We start from the raw sequence: 18,031 nt of genomic DNA, 5'->3' as shown, positions 1-18,031 counted from the left end.
TCATACTGAACATGCAATTTGACTGTTGAATTCACTTGTATGCTTCACAGCTCTCCATTTTAATGCATTTTCCCCATATCAGTTTCAAGTCAGTACAGTGCAGATAAATAAATAGATAAGAGTTTCTCAATAGCATTTCAAATCGTAGGGGGTGGCTTGTGAAAACATTTCTGTCCCCTGGGGGGGCATGACAGAAAATAATTGAGAACCACCTTAGTATATTTGGGGAGAAAGGCGGAAGTCAGCGAGAACAACACGGCGCTCAATGAAATGGCAAGGGAACTCATTAGCCTTATTATTTATTAGCAATTTATTAGCAGTTTATGCTCAAACTGCTGTGTTTGTAAAAGAGGACAGAATAAAGCTTGCATGTTGCAAAACCCTACTACTTCCACACTGCTGAAGTCGCCAGACCAAGAAAAGCGTGATAATGTGTATGTAAAAGAGTGTTTGTGTGTGTCTGTGTCTCTGTAAAAGAGTTTTTCGAAGTGAAGTGTAAGCCATAGCCTGACTGCTCTATAGTATATGGGCGCAGTCCTAGTTCTGCAAACTACTGACTGTTCTTGAGCACTTAATTTTTTGTAAGTTATTTTCATTTCACTTGGTGGGGGTTTTTGCAAACCTTTATTTGTAATGTTAGTCACAATTTTATTTTGCTTGAAGAGAATGATGGACAGTTTACCATACCAAAGTCTCATGTTGATACATGTATTAAAAAGTTTAAAATGCTCTTGCAAAGGTATACATATTATAGAAAACAACTATCTGTGATTCATTGTGAATAATTATGAGTTGACTATTGACAAAATGTGATTAATCATGATTAAATAGTTTACTCGATTGACAGCCATAATTAATCCACATATGTATGTTAAATATATATTATCCTGTCATATATATTTCTGGTAATAAAATACAGTGAAAATGGGCATATTTTCACATAGTGATTAATCATGATTAACTAGTTTATAATTGATTAACAATCGTAATAGTCGTAATAATCGTAATAGTTTGACAGCACTACTTATAATATTTGCGCCATTCAACTGAACTCAAATACATGCTCTGAAATACACCCCCACGCCCTTTTTGTGTTCCTCTCTTCTTTTAATCCAGTTCCCTTGAGCGAGCCCTTTTAATGTAATATGTAAAGGCCTTTGCCAGTTTGAACAGGCAGGTTGCTAAACTTTTTCATTGTGAGAGACTTTTGTGAAAAGCTACGGTACCTGAAATCCTTAGTTTATTCTTCTAGAAGATTTGGTTTATTTACAATTTTTAGCTCCTCAAGCCTCAATACTCCTCTTGTCGAACAAGCTCTGAAGAAAACACATTCCGTGCTTAACATTAAAAATAATGAATTCCCTCATCCTGTCTTGATTTACGACAACAGGGTTCTCAACTGCACCACAATTCCCCTGTTCTCTTAGCTCTTCCAGGGCTTCTATTTGTGCATAGGTGGTTACCATTCACAGTTGGTCTGTTGTCCACAACTCTCAATATGTCCTCTGCGGTATTGTAGAATGTAAATCTGAGAATGGAAGGAGGTTGTACCTTTTTTTTTCATATGAATTAACACTCAACACATCATTATAATTTTCTTTTCAGTTATTTGACCACATTGCTGAATGTTTGGCTAATTTCATGGAGAAGCTAGGAATCAAGGATAAAAGGCTTCCTTTGGGCTTTACCTTCTCTTTTCCCTGTCAGCAGAGCAAGCTGGATGAGGTGAGATTTTTTTGGTTAAATTTATGATCACAAACTACATCCGTGTTATGTTGAGTGCATGGCTCAGATCAAGGGTACCCAAGTGTTACATTTTGGGTAAAATTTCAAACTCGTGGAGAGACCTTGGTAATGTTATAAACACAAACTTCAAACATTGCAAAACACACACCCAACATACCAGAGCTCGAGACATCTTCCATTTCTCATAGCAACCCTCCGAAGTTCACTCTTTCTTAAATGTAATGCACTTAACTCGGTGTCGACTTTATGCTGTTATCTCTGCATAGATTTGACTTTTGTCAGAATAGTAACTTGTATTTGAGAGAGTATCATAAAGTAAATAAAAACAAGTGACAAATCTAGATCTTGAGTTAAAGCTCTGAAAATATGGCAAAGAAAAATTGACCTTCAGTCCTTACCATGCCACTGTTGTAGCACTACAAAGACTACAAATCCCATCAGCCGTTCTTAAGACTGTAATGACAAACTTTGACCTATCAACTCCACAATATAAGCTAATCATTGCAGCACTGTGGCAACATGAGCCAGGATTCAGTGAAATGCACTGAGTGAGTGGTTCTTGAATTATCATGGTAAAGACCTAAAATTACAAGGCGACCTTTGACCTCCCATGAGGGACACGCCGATCGCTTCCAGGTTAAATACGGAGCAATTTATCAACGAAGTCGCTAGAATTTATTTGTTTCAGATAAATTTTAACAACATATAATATGACGGATAAAAGTAAGTAAAATCCGACTAGTAATGATGATTAATTTTGCCCACTTCGCGTGTTTTTTTCGCCGCTTTGTGCACAGGAGACGAACGGCGACCTACGAGAGGTAAAAACAACGGCTGTCAATACGACTTACACTGCTCGATAAACACGACATTTGTAACTCACCCGATGAGGAAAAAAAAACATTTCAAAGTGCATAAAGATCTTCTCCAATATATATATAAAAATGAAAAAAATCTTACCTTAGACTTGACAATGGTTGTTAAATCGCCGATTGCTCGTCGAATTCAATAATGATGCTTCTCCGAGGTCATGACAGAACGTACATTAGGCTAACACAAAATGGCGGACACAACGAAACATTCCCCTGCTGAACGCGTATTTGGCGAATAACCGGTGGAAGGATACAAGTTTTGTTTGGCCCAAGAAGGCACTTTTTATTTTCAAATTCAATATTAACTAGCAATACGCAATTTACGCTGTGAGCTTGAAGTGTACGTACATTACTGGCCGGACATGAAATTTGGGTGTTTTAGACTTTTGTTCAAATAATCTTTACTCTTTTATACACAAAAAATCACTTTAGTTGCAGAGTTGAGTAATTATTCCATGAATATATACCATTGTAATCATCATGGGGTTTGTTTTTCCATGGAATTATGTTCTTCAAAATTTTCATCGGCAGGCGGACACGAAGGTAATGTACTTTTCACTAATGATTACACAACAGTTATTTTTTTTTACACTGAGAATATTTGAATAAAACACATTAGAAACCAATTTCAGACATCATTCTTTAATTCTAAGTAGAAATCATGACCAAATTATCAGAGAAAATATTGTTTATTTCACAGCAAAAGTAGACATACTTTGCATGTAACATTTCAATGTCCAAATATAGACACTTTTTTACAACATAGCCGTGCTAGCGCAAAATAAAAACATGAACAGGCTTAATTTATGGTTTGGTAAGCTTCCTCACTCTATAAACGTCAGAGTGATAGGGATAGTACACATTGTGAGAACAACAATTTCAAATACTACCGTAAATCACAGTGTATAAACCGCACTTTTTTCCACTGGTAAGAAGCAAAAAATCGGGATACAGTTTATACACGATGACAGGTCTGTGACCAGACTCGATACGGGGAGAAATTGACTAGAAGCCCATTTTAGAATAGCCGTCTGTGGGTCAGACAGTTGCTTGACTTTAGCGCCCTCTGCTGTACAGTTGCTGAAAATGCTTGTGTATGCAATTTCTTTCTAACTTATCTGACGGCTGTCTGTATTTTCACACAGTGAAACGATCTCTATATACACTGAAGCTAACCTAAGCTTCCATTAAAACATTGCAGATGTTGTAAAATACAATAGAACGTTGGAGTTTATTCAAATTCACACTGAAGCAATGCAGCGTTATGTGTTATGTACAATACATGGATAACTGATCCGCATGCGCAGAACGCCGCTCTATCTAAAGGACGCTACAGGGCGGTGTCAATGGGCCTGTACCCTCTCAAAATGCCACGACGATCTTTCACCGCAGCAGCACGGTGTGGACGAGTCATCCGGCGTTAAGGAGCGGACATCATCGGCAAGTTGACGGCAAACTTTTCTGACATGAATTCCATTGCAGATGAATTGATGGACGGCAGATTTCTCCTTTCTTCTTCTTTTTGAAAATTGCTTAGTACCTTTACGCATGTTGATTTGAGATGAAAGAGTTGGCAAGCATTTATGAACTAAAAAAAAATTTTCCCCCGCCGTGAGCCTGAAAATGGGGGTGCGGTTTGTTTGTGCGGTGATTTACAGTACTCAAGTGAATTTGAAGACAGTAAAGGGTACCCTTGATCTAAGCCATGCACTTTGTGCTTTCAGAGTTTTCCCCCCCATCACAATTGCCTTTATAAATGTATTGTATATTTTGTTGCATTATTTTAGTGTAAAAGTAAAAATATTTTTCATTTTCTCTTTTTATTACATTTTGTTGTAGAGTATATTGATTTCTTGGACCAAAGCCTTCAAGGCAAGTGGAGTAGAAGGAAAAGATGTAGTCAGCCTCCTGCAGAGATCTGTTCAAAAACGAGGGGTAAGTAAATGTTCAACACATTTGTACCCAGGATTGAGATTTTTTTTTTATGACTAGCAAAAAAGTCAGTTTATTTGCAATATTGCTAGAGATGTTCTTTATTGGCTTTCTTACTGATATCCGATATACCGATATTGTCCAGCACTTAATTTCCGATACTGATATCAACCGATAGAGATATAAGAAGCAGCTCTTCCCTCAAACCAATGTCAGGTCACATGTTGTTTAATGAATGCTTCAGGAAATAAACACTGTTTGTGAAAAATAAGACAAAAACTGCAATATGCAGTCCAAGTTATAGAAACAGTGCAATATTTATTTTCAACATTGTGCAACACTGCTGAACTTGCTGCATCATGAAGTTAATATAAAGGGGGGGGTTACCATTCGGAATCGGAAATTGAGAGTTGGACAATATCAACATATTGTTTTGTGGCAAAAAAGCCAATATCAGACATCCCTAATATATATGCATTTCGAATTGTTTTCTGCATGTAAAGCAATCAACAAGGACACCGCATTTGTGATATGTTTCCCACCTCAAGTTTCTGCTTTTCTTTTGATCACGGCTGCAAAATAACCCAAAATGGAGCCAACCATGTAAAACTATAATTGTAAAACTATAAAAATGTGTATTGTGATAATATTTTTGAGACTTGTGGCGTAACTGTGTTAGTTAGCAATGAATAACAGTCATCTGCTGATCACATTATACTGTAGATGGATGACAGAGCTGACTTCCAGTTCCTGTTTTTATGTACTAGCAGGGTGCTAACAAGAATATTTTGTGATTAAAAATACATTAAGATCAGTTTCACTCATGCAGTGTATTGATAACATGGGAAGATATGCACCATACTGCATACTAACCGGAAAATATACAACAAAATCTGCCGTAAGGTTTTTACGTGCACCGAAAAACACGCTAATTGGGGTGTAAGCTCACCAAAGTTCCACTGTACTTTACACTGTATTATGTGGTGCTGCAACGTGAACATGGTGAACAATTATGCATTTTTTGTTCCCATCTGTTCAGTGAAGTGTTCAAACACTGACACACATTTTTGTTCAGGTAGATCATTGTGAACTATATTTTGACATTTAAGTACCAGGAAAGTTGATCCACTTTTTCTGTATAATTGCAATCAATTGGAAATGGATCATTTGAATTACAGTTGTTCCTCGTTTATCGTGATTAATCGCTTCCAGACCCTCGGTTCCCATTTTATAAATGGAATATTTTTGTAGTTAGAGCATAGAAAACCTGTTTACCACCTTCTAAATATGTTTTTTTTTTTAACATTAGAGCCCTCTAGACAATAAATAACACCCTGATATCACCTTTACACTAGTATTACCCTATATAGTAGACATAATAAGAGAAAATAAGACAATTTTTTTTCTTTTCTATTAAATTTTCTTCTGCCTATTTGGGTTTGGGTCGCTGGGGCAGCAGTCGCAGAAGGGAAGACACATAAGAAGAAATAAATAATACATAATACACACCTCATCAACATTTGGACACAAGTTGAAAAATTGCAAGAATTTACAGTTTGAACTGTTGGATTTTAAGGAGGTTGTAAGTAGAGCTTCAAAATGCAAAAAGAGGAATTGGGAGTAAAACAAAAAAATTCTGAGTAAAGCAATCTCTTGATGGAAAAGGCAAAAAAGCTTTCTCCCTATGAACACGGTCGAATTGTTGCGCTTCATAAGCAAGACCTCTTTCAGTGCGCCGTTGCTACTGAGGTTGGACACAGTGAGACTGTCATTTGAAACTTCTAAAAAGATCCTGAGGGAACAAAAAAGTGAAATGGTGGTAGACCCCCAAAAAATGTCACCTGAGGAGGCCCTGAGGATTCAATTGGCAGTCCGTCAAGACACGGGACGATCCTCGGGCCAAATGAAGGTTGCTACTGGTGCCGATTACATTCCATTAATCATCATATGGCATCTGCAAGTGTCAGGTTGATACTTGTGATCCTGTGATACTTGTAAAACACAGCAAAATTACAGAAGAGACAAGACAACAAGCGGATCTTTTTACTCGCGAGGAGAACGGGGGAACGTACCAGAGTTACCTTCTCACACTGCTCTGAATACGTTCTCTGAGCTCTCGCTTTTTATTTGGGTATTCCCTATCTACAAGGTTGTGCAACTCTAGGGGATGGGATGAGCAAGCAGCTGCACAACTGTATTTTGTTTTTTCTATGTGTGTGCGTCTCTGTGGCGGTTATCTGTAATACATGGTTGGTACGAAGCACATTTCAGCACAGCCTCGAAGGACATCGGTTAGTATGCGACTGCATCCTTGGAATCAGCAGACACGGTGGCGCCGTGAGTCGCCACCTTCTCTGTTGCTAGGTCACTGGTGCATTCCTAAAACAGACATTCCTAATGAGCAACACACTCTAACGCTACTATGATATATGCGTGATAATTATATTGCTGGTTGATTTATGTACAGTTCCAACAGCAAGAGAAGGGTTTCAAGAACAAAATATGTCTGCAAAGGCCTCGTCTCCTTCAATGCCACAAAATGTCCACATTTGGAATTTGCATGAGAGCACCAAACATGGGCTATAAAAGATGGAAGAGATGAAAAATAATGTACCCTTGACAGTCCTGATGGCTTCCAACGTTACTGGCATGACAAGGAGATCCCACCTAAGATGTTTTCCACACGGCACAGTGGAGGGGGCGCCATCATGATCTGCTTTTTACTTCAATGGAACAATGGAGCTTCAGGTTGTGCAGGTGGCTACGTGGATATATTGCAAGGGGCAGCCCTCATGACTGAAAGCCCTCGTCTGTGTGGTAATGACTGGGTTTTTCAACAGGACAACGCTGCAGTTCACAATGCCGGCCTGGCAAAGGACTTCTTCCAGAGGAATAGCGTCACTCTTTTGGACCATCCTGCATGTTCTCCTTATCGAAACCCAATTGAGAACATTTGGGGATGGATGGCAAGTCAAGTTTACCAAAATGGACATCAGTTCCAGACAGTGGTTGGCCTCCATGAAGCCATTTTCACCACCTGGAGCAACGTTCCCACTAGCCTCCTGGAAACACTGGCATCAAATATGCCCAAACCAATTTATGAGGCGATTAACAAGAATGGTGCAGCTACTACTACTACTTCGATTTGTATTTTGACAGGGTTTCAAAGTTTTTTTGAGCAGTGGTCTTAAGTGATCTTTTGATCAGCTAATGAACAGCCAGTTTCAGTTTATTGGTTGTTTAGAATACATTGCTTAATGAAAAATGTTTTTGTCTCACTGCCATTTGTTCTTTTTGCATTTTGAAGCTCTACTTAGAACCTCCTTAAGATCCAACAGTGCAAAATGTAAATTATTACAATTTTTCAACTGGTCTTAAAATTTTCATCGGGAATATACACACACACACGCGCATACACACACACACACACACACACACACACACACACACACACACACGCACACAAACCAGTGTTGCCAGTTGCGCTTATTAATAAACGGTTTTGGCCTTGTTTTTTTTTGTTAAAGTCGCTTGCAAATTCCCAGCTTCCCTTTTGTTTTGAAGCTAGCTACTTGTTTCTCTCGTAAGACAACAACACTGGCAACACTGATGCACATACCACTAGCCCAGGGTTTTTTTTCATTTGACACACTTGCTAAACGCCTATACAGTGTATCAATAATGCTTACGTACTTATACATTATAATTACACACACATGCGCACACACACAGTTCTTACACACAACCACTGACGTGTGAATAGGCCTGTCATGACAACAAATTTTGCTGGACGATAATTGTCCAACAAATTATTGTCGATAATTGATATAATTTTTTCGTGAATTATATGGCATAACAATGCGAGTACATCATATAAAAAATACTAACCTTTAATTTCTCAAGAGTATTTAACATTTAGAATGTCAAGAGCTTTTAAATAAAATAGCAGATGCAATTGTAATAGCTTTATTAATGTAAGCTATTTTTATGACACCCTTATTTTAATACCGCTACACTGTGTTCCAAATTATTATGCAAATTATATTTTTCTCTGATTTTGCTCGTCAATTAAATTACAGTCGTCATAATTTTCAAGACATCAACCTTTACAGTACAATTTATGTTATTGAACAAACCAATTTTTTTTGAAAAATAAAAACTTAAAATGCACTGTTCCACATTATTATGCACAACAAAGTTTCAGAGCATTTTACTGGTTGTTGAGAATTTGCAGCACAAGGAGTTCATATTTACTGAAAGCAAAAGCCATTTCAATCACTAATATTTTAACAGGCAAGTTACATGTTAACATAAGATCCCTTCTTTGATATAACCTTCACAATTCTTACGTTGAACTAGTGAGTTTTTGGAGAGTTCTGCTTGAATTTCTTTGCAAGATAGCCACCCACAGCTGCTGTTTTGTTGTAATGTGCCCCCCACCCTCATAGATTTTTTGCTTGACAGTGCTCCATAGGTTCTCATTTTGGGTTGAGGTCAGGGGAAAAAAGAGGGCCAAACCATGAGTTTCTCTCCTTTTATGCCCATAACAGCCAATGACAGAGAGGTAGGTATTCTTTGTATCATAAGATGGTGCATTGTCATACATGAAGGTCATTAGGGTTAACGAGAAACGGGACTAACATTCCGATTCGCCCAGGATCATTACAAACTTTAATTTAGAATTCTAGTTTTGATGCCTACTCCTCTGACCGGGAGAAATAGCCCCATACACCAATGAAGAAGAAGACTGCGAACACCAATGAAGAAGAAACGCTTAAAAAGTTTGGCTTAACTTCATAAAAAAGAGTGGTCGGCTCAGTGCAACATTTTCAGCACAATGGTATCATGCAAAGGAGAGTGCACAACCAACATGATTAAACACCTTCAAGTTCATAGTGTATATAAATAGTGCCCCCGCCTTTGATGCCCTACTTTGGAGTTCCTCTAAGCAGTCACGATCAGTAAAGTCAAACAATGAATGACGCCTGTTTCATGCTAATGTTGAGGAGCGTTTTGGGACGCTGCTGATGTCGTGGAGGTTTGGTGTAAATGCAGGACGGCAGCTATGGCTGCAGGAGGCAAGTGTGTTCAGGTGCACAGCTTGTCTCTATTAGCAACAGCCAAGAGACCTTCTCAATTTACACAACAACTTACCCTTCAAAGTACGAGTACTGTGCACCACATCCTGTTTACTTGTGCTAATGAAGTAAGGGTGTCATAAAAAGTAGCTTACACAAACATTGAGGCAGCAAACAAAGTGCCAGGTTAGTACATGTTTAATTGCCTGCAGTATCACACACTCACTGACCTAAACAACAGCATATTTGGAAATGTTTTATCAAAAGTAAACATCTTTTGTGAAAGTGTGCTCCTGTGGAAAGAAACTTCATAACATTTATATTCAAGTTGAACGGTTTGATATTGATATACTGGCTGAAAATAGCCCTGTAAGAAAGTCATAGTGAAATTGATACAAAGTTCATATAATTAGAAAATTCATGGAGCTCAGACATTTCATCCAAATGAACTCTGGTTAGCACCCTCATTTAAACCATACAGACTTTTTTGACCCTGTCTCTTAAAAGCATCGGAATGGAGAATCATTAGGAACCAGATTCGAAACGAGGAATCGGATTCAGAACAGGAATTGTTGAAGTGATGCCCAACCCTAGTGAAGTCCTTGCCAACACCCACCCCCACAAAATACTGCTAATATATTTGAATAATATTACTATTAGTAATTTAGTGTGTTTATAAAAAACTTCAGATTTAAAAATGGACAGAAAATTATGTCCTTTTTTCAATTTTGATAACATTCTTAAAATATTTGTCATAAATACGCTTAACCTTGTAGAGGTGATTGTACTATATTGTACCAAACATCCTGATGCGCAGAAAGATGACTGAGCCTTGGGTGTTTTTTTTTTTTATGTTATTCTTCTGAACCTGTTCTTTTCATAAACCTTTCCATTGATAACTTCAATTACATACAATCAATATATGTTGCAGGACATCAATATTGATATTATGGCAGTCATTAATGACACGGTTGGAGCTATGATGACCTGTGGCTATGATGATCATCGTTGTGAAATTGGCCTCATTGTGGGTGAGTCATCGTAACTGAATAACGGTATCTGTTGTAATGTATTGTGGAGGAGATTTGAGAGTTATTTCTAATGGTTTACTTTATTGCAAACATGCTGAACAAGGTTCATTGAAGAACATGACTGTTTCACTTGCACCGTTCAACATGTCTTAAAAGGGGTAGGACGAAGCAGAGCTAAATTGAATCCTACCCCTTTTTCTTTTCACTTCCTCTGTTTAATATGGCCTGATGGTGCCATTTTCCAGTGTAGTGGTAGTTAACTGATAAGAGTTTGTGGATTGTTTATTCGGTAATGAAAAGAATAAGTAATACTTAATTAAGTAAAATTAAAGAAGAAATAATAAATACTAGGGATGCTTCGGTCAGGTTTCAATGCTGCCGATACCGATATTGATCATACATGAGTGAAATCGGCCGATGCTGATCCCGATCACATAGATTGAATTTTTAAATGTACTCTTGGCTGAATCAGGGTCACCAATATTGTTTCTTGTGAGAGCTACTTTTACAAAATGAAAATGACGAAAAGCTACTCATTTTTCCAACATTTATTTTCATAGCTTATTTCAACCCAATCAAAGCAAATATGCTTGTTTTACCAGAACATTAACAAAATGCTGGTATCCACAACTCATATTTTGTATTTCAGAATGCATTTCTTTCTAGTGTTCTCACACTAGAAAGAAACTGTAAACCTGAATGAAATGCGGGCCTGCAGGCACCTCATGTGGTCGTGGGGGGCTCCCTGGTGCCCACAGGCACCATGTTGGTGACCCCTGGGCTTTATGATATGAAAGGGAAACCATAAAATTTAGACATAAGCATATTTGACTCACTTTTTAACATCGCTGATGAAACGTAAGAGGATCAGGCACCTTCTTGAAGGAGACTTTGGATGGAAGAGCAGCTTTATGGCGCTCCAGCAGGAGCCCAGGCAGTCGGCATATCCAGGTTTCCTCCACCGCCGACGTCGGCCGGCCATCCACTCCGACGAATCAAACCACGTTTTGGGCTATCTGCTTTAGACCTCCGACTGCACGGCCTCGTGTGTGTGTCTTGGCTAATTAGCCGCCGCCCGACCGATGATCACATCGCAAGCCGCGACAACTCACCACACACTGCCAAGTGCCCGCCCCCCAAATGCCGCACCAAATTAAAGCCTTTTAAGGTGCCACCCCGGCGAGATATTTTTTGTGACATGTTTTATATCACTCTCACCGGCAGACATGCTTGTTTTGCCTTTGTAAAGGGAAAGCGGGCGGAAGACAGTCGCTATAGGCTGGATGCTGCAGTGGGGGTGGAGATGATCGGCGATCGGCGTTAAAAAGCAAGTATCGGCATGTGCTTTTTAACGGAAATCAGCTGATACTGATCGGTGGCCAATTGATCGGAGCATCTCTAGTAAATACAGGTGTAAACAACTGGCAAACATTGTATAATGAATCAAAAAAAATTGCATATATAATAGTGGTGTAACGATTCGTTTTAATAACGATTCGATTTGTGTCACGATTCGTGGTTGTCGATATGATTCAAGGACGATATCGGTTCACTAGGAACGATAGAATCCAAAACTATTCAGTAACTTTTTAGCCAAAAAAATTCAACCAGTGTGACTGTGAAATAAATACCTGGATGCTGGACAGTGCAGGTGAAGTTTCCTAGATTCCCATTGTTTTTTGTTAGGGAATCTGGTATAAATTATTAATAATGCTGACATACTTAAGAATAAATTATCAATGAGTACAAAAAATGAGTTAAAAGTGTAATACAAAATCAGGATAAACAGTGGGTGGTATAGCTTGCCATGAAGAATTATTTAATTTAAATAGTGCAATCCAAACCTGCACTTTGCACCCAAAGGTGAGGGACATTATGCAAATTGAATGTGGTATGGTATCTTCATTTAGGTGTTGAAACTTTCTCACCTGTACGGGCTGATAGCAGCAGGGGCTTTTTTGTGCTGATAATCCTCCTGATCAGAGCAGCTATTTGAAAGAAGGGTGCAGCAACTAGCAAGAGTACACAAATGACAGAAGTTTTACAGCGCGTATATGTTGTTTTGACCTGGACACGCCGCGCTGGATGATGACATCAATAAGCGTCACTGCGACTGGACCGTAAACTATCATCCAGACTGCAGCAGTATATCTGAACTCTTTATTCTTGACCAGCACAACACCCTTACTTGCATGCTGCTTCCCTAACAGCGTACATACTCTTCCGCGTTCCTCCCCGGCGCTAAGCCTCATTGGTTATGTAGTACATTTAAAAGGAGTTGAAAATAAGGACAGATGAGTTAAATATGAACACTGGATGAAGTGAATCCATCCATCCATTTTCTATACCGCTTCATTTGACCAAATGAAGAAGCACCGACTACATACCCAGAAGACGATGACGTCACAGACAGGAAGACTGAATCGAATAACATTTAACGTCTTCTTTGTCATTAAAAGTGCTAAAAAACACATTCATATAAAGCCTGCCATGCTTACTGTAAATCCAATGCTTTATTACCGAGTATCGATTCAGTCGAATGATTACCTTTTAAGCAATGTTAGATTGATATGTCATCCTGAATGGAAACTTGCTCAACACAGATTGATGTAGTTGAATTATAGGAATATGAATCTATGTATCGATGTAATGGATGAATCGTTACACCCCTAAGATATTATAGACAAACCTGACAAATACAAAATATGTGATAAATAATACTTTAGTAAATACCAATCAATAAATGAACTGAGAATAAATTATGTGACACTGGTTTTCAGTAAATAATAATAAATAAGTGAAACTATCTCAAAGTGGTACTTTGGTTGAGGTCATCACTCAAGCTGTTACATCATTTTCCTCCACATAACAATATGCTAAAAGTTTTGTGTTGTGCAGGCATAAAGATGTTTTAAGTAAAATAAAGGCTGAATTTCCCCTATCTTGTTGAAAAGAATTGTACTTTATTGGGGTGCACATTGCTGCTTGGTTTATGCATGGTTTTAGAAAATGTATAATTTAGAAAAAGTATAATTTCAATATATGCAGTTTAAAGAATAGAGGGTTTGTGTGTTCTCCATAATGATTATTTGTATAAGTTTGAATGTGATGGGGATAAGAAACCATATTTTGTAAGGAGGGATGCACCGATCGATCGGTCACCGATCAATATCGGATGATTTCCATGAAAAATCCTAATTTATTAATTAATTACTAATAGTATTAGTAATTACCTATTTTTTGGGTCCCCTGGTAGTCAAGGGACCATGGAATTGTCCTGACATTTCCCTTTTATACAATACCCCTGCCCAATAGCACTCATTATAAATAAATTGAAAAATGTATAATTAATCCATGTGATCGTATCAGCCAATTGCAGTCCTGGATGATCGGAATCGCAGCATAAAACCCTTTGATCGGCGCATCCCTATTTGTAAGAATAGATTGTGTTAACTATGTTAACATTACATTTTTTCAGGAACAGGGACCAATGCCTGTTACATGGAGCAAATGAGGAACATTGAATTATTGGATGGTGATGAGGGGCAGATGTGTGTAAATACAGAGTGGGGTGCTTTTGGAGATGATGGTACCTTGGAGGACCTGCGCACAGATTTTGATCGTGAAGTAGATGCTGGCTCTCTGAACCCTGGCAAACAGCTGTGAGTAATATAGAACATTAGGTCCAGTATTTGGACAATGACAGAGTTTATGTAGTTTTGGTTTCATCCACCAATGCAAGTGATTGGAACAGATATTTTAGAAGAATAATGTGCGATTAGTGTACATTTTCAGATATTTATTAACAGGAATCACACAACCAGGAATCCACAACCCCATATCAGGCGCAGAATGGTAGGTGGCGCAGCATGACCTCAGGATGAAAGTGCAGACTCCGCACTGCATATGAGTCTTTAAATTCTGAAAATTGGTCAAGTAAAACCAGAGTTCTAAACAATAATATTCGCCATGATTTTGTTATTTTTAATATTCTTGTGTGCGCTCGTGGTGCAAGGATGCACCCACTTTGAAAGTGAAAGTAAACAAGCATGAAACATGACTTCAACTTCATAATCCTAAAAAAGTTGTCATCAATAAATCAAAGGCCGTTGCAGAAGGAGAAAGGGAAGGGTAAGCCAACACTGCCGTCAAGTGTCCAACTGAAGCAAAGAAGCCATTAAAAAAAAAAAAATGGGACACATTATTTGTTGTGTACATAGTTAGTAAGTTGTAACTGCCAGAGGCCTCAACTGGCTTTGAGGGTAAATAAGTACACTAGGTCCCCAACTTACGAACACAATTGGTTCCAGACGACCATTCGCAAGTCAATTTGTTCGTAAGTCCAACAAAAGGTAATATTACCAATGATATAGGTACTACATGTATGTGTATACATATACAGTATATGCGTATGTATGTAAATATGAGTTTGGATGTAGTAGTAATATTAAATGAGGATAGATAATGAAAAAAACTATAATAATAAAAAGGATATAATAATACGTAATGATAAATGTTATTTACCTTTGAAGAGGAGTAGCCGGGCATACGTCGTTGGTGGTAGTGGTGGAGGAGGAGGAGGAGTTATTGAAAAAAGGACAAATCGTCGTTGTCGTTAGACTCTTCTAAAAGAGGTAGTTTTCTGTGGGTGGTGTAGAATTAAGCAGGCCGATTAACTCTTAATAAACTTTAATCACACGCTCTGTCCGGGTTGCATCGTACAGCTACAATTTAGCTTTCCATTTCTCCTTTACACTCTCTCCTCACCGTCTTCCTCTACCTGTTGGTCCCATTAGCAGTGTCACAGTGCCCTCTACTGGTCAAGCATGTAGCAGTATAAATATGGCGTTACTACAAGGCAAAATACATGAAAAAATAGATCAGCCAGCTTGCGTTCGTATCTCACTACATTATGTATTTCACTACATTTAACTTTGTTGTTGTCAAAATTTGTACATGAGTTTTTGAATTAACCATTTTATTGCATTCAAAGATAAAAGATGGGTTTATTACACAAGTATAAATAACTGTACAGTCACAGACATTAGGTTGTACTAATCGATCCGATATGAGTACGAATCATACATTACATACTTTTATTACATGGAATGTTGGAAAAAGCTTTAATTCCATTTTATTTGTGGATTTCTAGTTTTGAGAAGATGATCAGTGGAATGTACATGGGAGAATTGGTCCGTCTCATTCTCGTGAAAATGGCCAAAGACCAGCAACTGTTCGGTGGCAAGACTACAACCCAGCTCCGGACTACTGGAAAGTTCACCACCAACTACATCTATTCCATAGAAAATGACAAGTCAGTTTGTTTTTCTGTTTGAATTGATTCAATTCTTGTTGTTTATAGACCAGGGGTCATCAATTAAAATTTGCTTCGTTTATGCAGTTTTTTTCACAGCGAAGGTTAAAACCTTTTGCCTTAAGCAAACAGACTAGCTTATTTGAATAGAAAATGTCATGAAACCCTGCACATCACACTATTGGTTTAATACAGCACAATTATCTTGGCACCTAAATTGCATTTAAAAGAAAACAGGACCAAATTTCACATAAATAATAAAAGGTTTCACTGTACAAACAGTGAATGAACAAAAAAGGCTTAATTTTTAAGTTAAATAAAACTGCACCGGTTTCTCTGAAAAAATAATATTAAATAATAATTGAATAAGTGTCTTTTTCACAGAAAATCTGGAACAGTACATCCTCTTAAAGTTTCTGATTTTTTTGTTATTGTTATAGCTAACATTGGATTTTCTTTGGATTCCTCTTTTTGTTCACCTTTCAGTAAGGACTCAAGCAGAAAAAGTCCTTCACAACCCTCCCGTCAATGAAAGCGTTTTTGTTTTGCACCAATAACCATACAATCCTTCGTGAACATTCATTTGCACATTGCTGTGGTATAAATGAATGTGTTATGACTCTCGTAGAGTATGACTATTTTACGCACTCTCACATCAGACTTTGATGGATACAGTACTTCTCCCTGGAATGAATTGTGTTTTGTCGGGTAATGTCGCGTCACATTTACACTTTTGACCAGCTCTCCAGTTTGAGAGCATATGAGACACAGCGACCAACATATATTGGTTCGTCCATTCACTTTAAATGTTCTGTTTTCTCTATTAACTTTTCTTACTTTTGAGCAAGCCATGGTTCTCTCACTTCTCGGCAAGTAAACAAACTATTTCATTAGCTCATTTTGAGGGACGTCGCCGCATTTGTTGTCACATCACCGTAATAACTGAAATAATTACGCGTGCAAACTGCTGCTGCAATTGGTCTGCTAGCATGATTGTGATATTATATTTCTTATATATGTTATTATATTTCGCATTGACTTTAACTGGTTATTTGGCATCTTAGTAGATCAGGCCCTAAACCCTCAGTTGTTAGGTTACGGTTATGGTTATGGTTTAATTTCATTTGAACATGCATGCAAGTTACAATGGAATATAGCACATAATTCAATTCACAGTTCCACATGTCCAAAAGGAGTAGGAAGAAGCAAAGCTTGTTTAATCATACCCCATTCGTTCCAGTTAGATATGGTAATACCAGAGAAGAGTGTGGAGTGTTTTTTGATCAAGAACAAATTTTGCTTTATTCAATATTGAAGTATTTCTCGCCACCTTTTGTTGTATATTTTTATGCAAGATTTCCAGCTCATTTTTTCATCTGCAAATAATACCAACTTTAAGTCTTTCGTCACTTTACAGATGCCATTGATATACAAATTGAACAGTTTTGGTCCCAGTATTGACCCCTGGGGTACTCCACACGTAATATTTAAACTTGCAGATGTGTATTTTCCTAGCTTTACAAATTTCTTCCTGTTTGCCTGGTAGCTTTTAACCCAATTCAAAACTAATCCTCTGATTCCGTACCAGCATGTTTGACTTAACTTAATCCGTAAAGACAAGCGAAAAAGAGAGAAAAAAAAAGGAAATGAATCACAAAATATTTTTCCATAACAAATTAACTGGCAGAGCCTTTACATTTACATGTGGCATTTTTTTAACTCTTACAAATAGAGGAAATAGGAAATGTTAATCACACTGTCTTAAACTGGTTCCGCATATGTGTTTCATCTGCAGCAGAGAGGAAGGGTTGATGAGTGCTCAAAGCGTGCTTCAGTTCCTTGGTTTGGACCCAACTTTGGAGGACTGCATAGCCACTTTGAGAGTGTGTCAGATTGTGTCAACACGGGCTGCACATTTGTGTGCTGCCACTCTTGTGGCGGTGCTTCGGCAGATCAGAGACAATAAAGCAGCTGAGAAGCTGCGTACCACCATCGGAGTAGATGGCTCTGTTTACAAGAATCATCCAGAGTAAGTTCTACCATCATATGTTTCAAATT

At 38.0% G+C, this 18,031-nt stretch overlaps 1 protein-coding gene across 2 annotated transcripts in view; it reads left to right on the top strand.

The window, feature by feature from the left end:
- Positions 1-18,031, top strand: part of hk2 (hexokinase 2) — a 79,211-nt gene that overhangs the window by 25,538 nt on the left and 35,642 nt on the right. Inside the window, exons 4-9 of one of the 2 annotated variants that reach the window (XM_054772422.1) lie at positions 1,606-1,725; positions 4,458-4,553; positions 10,560-10,659; positions 14,138-14,321; positions 15,812-15,973; positions 17,772-18,002. In XM_054772422.1, the coding sequence (XP_054628397.1) occupies positions 1,606-1,725; positions 4,458-4,553; positions 10,560-10,659; positions 14,138-14,321; positions 15,812-15,973; positions 17,772-18,002 (893 nt within the window). Of the gene's footprint in view, positions 1-1,605; positions 1,726-4,457; positions 4,554-10,559; positions 10,660-14,137; positions 14,322-15,811; positions 15,974-17,768; positions 18,003-18,031 lie in introns of both variants that reach the window. The other variant, XM_054772421.1, reaches the window with a different exon arrangement.

This window comes from Dunckerocampus dactyliophorus, chromosome 4 (genome assembly GCF_027744805.1).
Source record: "Dunckerocampus dactyliophorus isolate RoL2022-P2 chromosome 4, RoL_Ddac_1.1, whole genome shotgun sequence".
In the NCBI taxonomy this organism is placed as follows: Eukaryota; Metazoa; Chordata; class Actinopteri; order Syngnathiformes; family Syngnathidae; genus Dunckerocampus; species Dunckerocampus dactyliophorus.
Note: the sequence above shows the minus strand (reverse complement) of the source record. Positions and strands in the feature narration are given on the sequence as shown.